The sequence below is a fragment of the Temnothorax nylanderi genome, unplaced genomic scaffold (genome assembly GCF_030848795.1).
Source record: "Temnothorax nylanderi isolate EJ_2023f unplaced genomic scaffold, tnyl_v1.0 TNYL_tig1307_pilon, whole genome shotgun sequence".
In the NCBI taxonomy this organism is placed as follows: Eukaryota; Metazoa; Arthropoda; class Insecta; order Hymenoptera; family Formicidae; genus Temnothorax; species Temnothorax nylanderi.
In genome coordinates, this window is record NW_027250369.1 from 12,264 (window position 1) to 20,796 (window position 8,533).

At 30.3% G+C, this 8,533-nt stretch overlaps 1 protein-coding gene across 2 annotated transcripts; it reads right to left on the reverse strand.

Moving 5' to 3' along the window:
• Positions 1-1,704: 1,704 nt before the first annotated feature.
• Positions 1,705-7,677, reverse strand: LOC139787162 (uncharacterized). 2 transcript variants are annotated; one of them, XM_071726260.1, is made up of 7 exons: positions 7,465-7,670; positions 7,219-7,378; positions 4,183-4,394; positions 3,954-4,103; positions 2,707-2,900; positions 2,368-2,527; positions 1,705-2,271 (listed from the first exon to the last, which is right to left on the reverse strand). In XM_071726260.1, the coding sequence occupies exons 2-7, from the start codon at positions 7,257-7,259 to the stop codon at positions 2,123-2,125; spliced, it is 906 nt and encodes a 301-aa protein (XP_071582361.1). In that variant the 5' UTR covers positions 7,260-7,378; positions 7,465-7,670; the 3' UTR covers positions 1,705-2,122. The 2 variants fall into 2 exon arrangements, 1 of the variants encoding a protein (XP_071582361.1); XR_011722537.1 differs by lacking the exons at positions 1,705-2,271; positions 2,368-2,527 and adding an exon at positions 3,207-3,693 and having other exon boundaries at positions 2,764-2,900; positions 7,465-7,677.
• Between the last annotated feature and the right edge of the window lie 856 nt (positions 7,678-8,533).

Sequence of the window (8,533 nt, forward strand, 5' to 3'; positions counted from 1 at the left end):
CAAAGCGTTACGATAGATGAGTTGTAGCTTTAATAATGATAAGGTCCACCAGTGGCGATCATGAACTCATTTATATACATATATATTATAAAAGCTTCACGTTTCGTCAGAGTACACTTTTGAAATATATTAATTTCGCAACACGTATCGATGTATCGCGCTGTCGATATGTACTATTACTATCACTTTTCCGCGCGAGAGTGGTTGGTTCATTAAGATGTCGGCGAGTTCGATAAATAAAGAAATAAAGAAAAACAAAGAAATAAAAAAGAATAAGTAAATAAATAAATAAATAGATAATATAAATAAAACAAAATATTAGAGATAGTAAAATAAAAAAAAGGATGGCGGTAGAAAAGATTAAATAAAGAATGGAAGAAGAGATAGTGAAGAAAAAGGGAGAGCGGGAGAAGGAAAAGCAAAGGAGGTATAGTGGGATCAGGGAGTAAGATATAAGGAGACCGATCTCCGTACTATGAAAGTGGGTCAATTTTTGGGCGAAAGTTGGTGGCGCTGGTGTTCCAAAACGGTATATACCCTCGCTGCTGGTGACAGGCGGCTGAACAAAATTACGCGATGCGTAAGGTTGGAATTTTTACTACATTGAAGTATAAGAAAACTGAGTTAAAAAGTGAGTTATAATTGAGAAAGTGAGTTATAATTACGAATTTTAATAAATTATTATGGCCATGTTTAATAGAACAAAAATAGATTTGTAAATAACATCATTAATCGAAACTACGAAATACTGTGCTGTGGTATAATAATAATCATATAATAATTCTCTGATAGTTCTATATTTTGTACTCTCTACATACAATAAATATTTATCCCCCGCAACAAAACAAGACATTTCAAAATTCAACACTTTTCGCTTTCAATAAATTATACGAACATTACCCCTAGTAGCACAGTGACGTTAAATGACGTTTTAATGACGTCTAGACCCAGCAAACCACAATATGTAACATAGATATATATGTAATATTACGCGATGTTGCATGTAATATTACTTGTATGGGTAAATGTTACGTACTGGTACGGCTCTATGTCAGCAACTTTGAATGTATCATTTACATATCAAATATATTTCAAATGATATATTATTGCAATGTAACATAGACGTCTATGTTACTTACTTCTATATGTGACGTAATATAACATTAGTGTATATGTTATGTTTATATAATGCAATATACATGGGTATAAAAATGGATATTATTCTATCTACTTATATTTTAATTCAAAATGGTATAAATATTTGTTGCGGATAAGAATCTTTATCTACAACAAATATTTATAGCATTTGAAATTAAAATATAAGTAGATAGAATAATATGTTATTTTTATACATAAGAACTGTAAGTAAATATATATTTTTTTATTATTATATTACAGTATTATTAACTTTATTATTGCTCATTATTTTATATACTCATTGATTTAATACTTGCATTTGATAATTATATTTTGCAAATAACCAGTCAATTTTTAAAACAATTAACTTATTATGTATCTTAAACTTTTAAGATGTTTACATTAATTTATACATTACATATTTTAGTAAACAATATTAATAAGTGATATGAAAATATTTATTTGTAGTTACATCTTAATATATATAACTTTGGCACTAACATATAAATATAGTAAATATTTAAATAGTACTTATTATATTTCATATATTTCCACACATATAAACATAATTATGACAAGGTATTATATCACAAGTATGTCAGTTTGTCTCATCGGAACACAGTCTCATCGGAATATAATTCCTCATATAATGAAAAAACTTAATTATCCATAGTTGACTGCATATATAACATTTCTTATAAATATATTATTTTATTTAAACTTAGACTAACGTATATACTTTTTGTTATATCGATTGGAATACAAATGGGAAACTATAAGTCTTATAAACTTTGTGACAAAATTACAAAAATGTATGAAAATGAAAATATATATACTGTATATATATTTTTCTAACAATACGTTCATTAAAATAAATAAAGCTACTAATTGCACCTTATTTTGTAACTTAAAAACAAAAAGTTTTTTTAAATTTTTGGTTATGACGTTATATCAATGAAGTACCAACAAGCAGTCACGTAGTAGATTATGTCTCGACCGTGTTGTGTGCATCAGGCTCGTCATCAGGTAATATCTTTTTATTTTCCCGACCATATCGCAGCTTGCTAAGACGGAACCATTCGCTTGCTGTAGTCTCGAAGTCGCATTCGTCAATACCCTTGGCTCTTAACACACCTAATAAAATAATAAATAGTATAGTTAATATTACAAATAAAATTCTTACCAATTTAGACAAAGAATAAAAATATGCAACTGGTTAAAATAGCTCACTTTTTAAGATGCAGATACATTTCAAATCGCACATGCGATAATTATTCCTGCGACCATACCAAGAACAGGCTATGCCAAAATTATTTGTAAACAAACGGCTCATACACCGTTGCACTATATTTTTGGTGCTTTTTCCTCCGATTTTTTTCATAAATTCGACCTTAAAAGCGTATAATTTAATTAAACCATAAATACATTTAATTATACGTAATTAGATAAATAATAAATTAAATGTATGTCAACAAGTTAATTAACGCCGAATGCTACATATTTAAATATATCCTAGTGAAAACAGTATATAATATTATTTATATTATTTATATTTAAAAATTAACTTACAAAATTCGATCTTGTTTCAGCAGTTTCCATGCTTTCCTCAAATTTTTTAAGGTTCTGTATGGAATTAATCGGAAGTATGTCATCGAATATAGGCTCATTTTCCACATTAATATTGCCTCTTTCTAAAGCATTCAGTCTTTTGTCGATGCTTCTTACGTACTCTAACGTCTCTACACAAATATTAACCAGTTTCTCTGAAACAAAATAAATTAATACAAAATATAAATTTGCTATTACCATATTGCTCTTGATCAAGACGCACAAGGCATTTTCCAGCAAGAGACACAGATGACACAGTGTAACAGAGAATCATTTCACCTTTGTTTAATGACAGATAACAAAGATGAAAAGACTCACTATGTTACACTGTATCAACTGTTTCTTGCTGAAAAAGCCCAGAGTAAGTTAAAACGTTAAATACTTATAACTTGTATATAATAACATAATAAAGGTAAAACAAGATTCTTAATAGTTTAAAAAAAATAATTTTGGATTCTTACTTTTTTTATTAATTTGTTCAGGTTCAACTTCATTAGAATCCGATTCATTAGAATCATCAAGCTGAAGTGAATCTTGTGGTGGATCAACTATTTGTCTTTGTGATTTACGAGACAGTGAACGGTTTGGTGTAAAGTTTCTTTGGCGGCAGTTGGTGAGACTTTTTCATATGAAGATTGCTTTTTATTGAGAATTGTTTATCACACAAAGATTCTTTTCCGGATGAATCCCGATTTTTATCTATTTTTAACTTCTTGTGTGGAGCGTGAACTTTTTTTAGTGGATCAACTATTTGTCTTTGTGATTTACCAGACAGTGAACGGTTTGGTGTAAAGTTTTCTTTAGCGGCAGTTGGTGAGACTTTTTCATATGAGGATTGCTTTTCATGCGAGAATTGTTTATCACACAAAGATTCTTTTCCGGATGAATCCCGATTTTTATTTATTTTTAATTTTTCATGTGGAGTCTTAGATAATTGCGGAGGTAAATCTATAAAATGTGATAAAAGTTAGTAGAATGTGAACAGTGTGTTTCACACTAAATCGTTGATACAATATTCAAATAAATATAAAAATTTTATTTTTAAAAGGAGAACTTTCGAAGACACCTTATTAAATTTCGAAGATTCGAAGTTAACTTCGAAGCTTCGAATTATTTCGAAGTTCGAATATTGATACTTTCAAAGCAAATCACCAGCTCTAATTTCTAATACAATAGAAACAAAATATAATTTTGTAAAATTAAATTACCCGAATCGTCATCCGTATTGTCATCGGAAGCATCATATGTATCATGAAAGTGTTTTTCGTGTACAATTCTTTTCCCGCGCCCTCTGATTTCATCACAGGAAGTTGCATAATTACTATCTTCTGCTTTTTTCCGTGCCTTTTCTAAAGTCTCTGTAAATATAAAATTCTGTATTAATATTGCATAATTTATATTTAAAATAATTGCCACTATAATATTAAACATACTTACCACAGTAACATTCTACTTTAACATCAAAAAGTAACCAATCAGCCTCTGGTGGACTGTTTTTTTTTATAAAGAAGGTAGCATTCTTAGTTGTTGGCCATCTACATTGAGTACAATCTTTGTAAGCCACGAAGTCGGAATTTCCGAGTACGTCCCTTCTTTGGGAAATTGTACAACCGCATACGGAAAGCTCATTTCGTCTCACAGTGTGATATCTTCAGTACAATCATATATGTATATATATTTATATAATAAATAACACAAAGAGTATAAATAGTACAATAAGAAATACATTATATTAATGTAATCAACACACATAGACGTACGTTTTATTTGCTATCGTTATAGATTTAATGCAATAAGCTAATAACTATACTTGAATTATCATCAGAAGACATAACATTATCTGCTTTTAAACATTTACGTGAAATTTCGTCAGCTGTAACAATTGCATATGGCAAATCTGCTTGACTACCAGATAACTCATAAATTCCTACCAGCGTTGAATCACATGGAGAAATAAAAAATGGTTTAATAGAGAGATGTTGCTTTACTCTAAAGTATAGAATATTATTTTGTAAATAAATATTATTTACTGTAGCAATTGTACCGTTTGTCAGAATACAACAGTTATTGCAATTTTTGGACGATAAGATAAATCCATCAAATTCTACCCTATTCACTCTCGTCTTATTTTTATTATAATGAATTATTGGATAATCTTTTGGAGGATTTGAAAAACTTTTTTCAATGTTTCTCTTTTCTATATTTCTATTAGCTATTTGTTCTAGAGGTTTGCTACTAACTTTTAACGATTTTTTTATTGTATACAAGTAGTTTTCAAATTTAAAAGCAGAATAAGAATCGATTGTTCCAAACCGTTTAACATCCTCACATATATGTAGTAAATTGTGCACATTGTGTGATAAATATTGATCTCCGTAATACTCGCGGAATTTTCTAACAAAATATTCAAAAAGAGATTGCGCGTAATCAAGCAAATGCTTATATTGTTTATCCGATACAATTCTTACAGCAACGCATAGACAGGTTAAGTGTATGTACAGCTTGGTAGATAGCACATTTTTTGTTATAATTATTCCTGTATACAGTACAAAAAGTTTATATTCTGTCGCTTTCCACCGATCTAGATCCAGCAAATGCCTTGGACGACGTGCAAATTCTATGGGTATCAACATTTTTAATTTGCTGTTACGTTTTTGAGCTTTATCTAATAAAACGGCAGTCAATCGTATATTTATTGCACCTTTAATCCAAATTCGAAGTATTGTTTTACCTACACCAAGAAAAATAAGATGCATACAGTCTAAGGGAACGCCTGAAACCATTCCAATGTCTAAAGTCTCTATAATGGTTGGTCGAGTTAAATATTTTTCAGCGTGATGTTCCTCATGCTGTCTACTTCGAAATGACTGATCCGTTCTCAAGGTTGAATTTTGTTCTAAAAATACGACTTTATTGTGGATAAATTCACCTTCTTGTATACACTTAGTGCAGCTAAAATAACCTGTGTGACCTTTAATACCACAAATTAATGACTTTGCTGGAGCATCACATATTATAGCATTTAATTTAATACGAATAATCACTTCATTAATATTCAAACCGGTATCAAGAATGGGTTTTGCTTCTTCTACAAATGGTTTTAGAAAAACATCGACATCTTTTGGTTTCGTATTACCATGATAAATGCCTATAATGAATGGTTTAGTATAAAAATCTGCAACTATAGCACCTAAGATCGGCCAAAATTGACTACTTGAACTTTTCGATATAGGTAAACCATCGATATTAATATTTACTTTCAGCTCCGCTGGATACAATGTTTGGAAATATATTTTAATCGAATGTCTCAAACCTTCTGCTAGTCCAAAGTGAATATATTTTCCGTCATTCATTTTTATTATTTGTGAAAATGTATTACGTGGTGTTTTCATTAATGTCCTACAATCAACTGGAACGCTTAAATTTCTTTTTAATAAAATTTTTAATATACCATTTACGGCACTCTGACTAATATTGTGTTCAGCTACCCAAAATCTTAAATCATCTTCTATAGAATTGTCAATATTTAAAGTGTCTTCTAATGATAAACTATCACTATTCGTAGAATCTGATTCATCTTCATTAAAAGTGTCTTCTGATAATAAACTGTGTAAATCATTATTCGTAGAATCTGATTCATCTTCATTAAAATTGGAACTTATATCCAAATTACAATTATTAATACTTGCATTGTCAATATCTAAATTACAGTTATTAATATTTGTACTATCTCTTTCCTCTGTACGGTTTTTTTTTTTCATATTTTGGACGTTACTATTGTGCAATATAATTCTTCGTTTTTGACGTTGAGATAAATCAGAGAAATCTTTACGTGACATAATTATTCATAAACCTAACTATTTTTGAAACAATGAGCAGAATATATATATATATATATATATATATATATATTATATGTATATTATATACATATATGACGTACTTATCAATATTTTACAGAAGCACACTCTGAAATATATTATTTATGCCCATTACATACAAATTACAACATCAAAACAATATACAAAAAAACAAATCAATTCACAACTAATTTTATAATAAAAAGATACATTTCAGTGAACTTGGAAAACTAATTGACATGATTTTTTACTATATAGCAGCACACATATAGTACGAATAAGTACATTTGCAACATCTAATCTCCGTGAAATTACAAGTTGTAAAACACGTTACAAAATATATTTAGGAAACATATGTAAAGATGATTTAGAAAGTGTCCAGTATAATATAGTGTAAAATATTAAATAATACATTAATAATAATTTAAAAAATATAGACAAATTTAATGTAAATATTAATTAATTAATAAAATTTTAAACCGCAATGGTATTTAGGGGTAAAACGAGTTGTTCTTTCCGAAAATGTAGTCGGTGATGGGGTACGTGGAATGTACAGAGACAAAAAGAGATATAAAAGTTGAAAGTAGAAGTAAAAAAAGTAAATAACCCTTACCTTTTTACTGAGAAGTATTCAATTATTAAATATGATTTCATCCACCTTTTTAAATAGAGAATAAATCGATATTCCAACAGGTTAGGTAATGTATATTTCTCTGTGAGGGATATGCCACAACCACGAGACACGGGTCGTGCGTATACGATCGTGGCCACAACTAAAATCAATAATCAAAAACAAGATATGAAAGGCATTGAGATATTTAAACGATATCGATAAAAGAATCTATATAAATTTACTTACCTGCAAGAATTTTCAACTGCGAATAATTTTCTCTGCACCTTGATGTGCCTGATATTGACAAATGCGCACACTACAACACGAGCGATTACCGAAATTAAACGACACGAGCGATTAACGACCTAACCAAATGACACACAAGGTATGCAACACGAGCGGGCAGCGGGCATTGCGGACAAAGACTGCCATGCCGGTATCGGTCTATCGGTAGCAGTGCGCTTCTTCCTGCGCAAAGCGCCACGGCGCCTATCCTTAACTCAAGCGACCAATAACAGGCCGCGACGCGCAGCCGTCGCGCTCACTCGTCACTCGTCACCCGGGTATACTCCCTTCTCCTTCTAAGGCTGCGGTCCACTTGACGCTACAAATTCTTTGGAGCGTCCTTCTTCTCTTTCTTTCTTCATTGAAAGAAAAGAGAAGAGGAATGCTTCGAAGCATTTGTAGCGTCAAGTGGACCGCAGCCTAACTCGCTGAGATAGATATAGATATATTACGATATAGATATATTATATATTATGAAATTTGTTTCTATCTGCATATCTTCTCAGTATAGTCTAGTCATTTTATGCACATATCCATTTCGCATAATGGAAGAAAGAACGAAAAAGAAAATCTTTTTTATATTACATTACTTTACGTGTATACATATTATATATCAGTAACATAACATTTCTCATATTGCTGACAGTTAACGGTTGTCAGATTTATGTTATGTATTTCGAGTTACGTGTGTGTTATATTACATTTTTAAATAACTCTTATGAGTTATATACGTAATAAAGAAATATAACTTTGTTTGTCTAAAGTGCTCTCAAAGTTATGTAATACTTACATCTCATCACATCTACATAACTATGAAATATAACATTGTTCTTTCCATGTGCTCCCTAAGTTACATAACAGTTACATATTGGTTTGCTGGGGAGACGTCTAGAGACGTCTAGAAACGTCATTAAAACGTCATTTAACGTCACTGTGCTACTAGGGACGTAAATCTGGAGATCGGTCTTCTTATGGCTGATGGCAGAGAACGAGGAATGAGACGTAAACGTTTCGACGCACTAAAAAATTT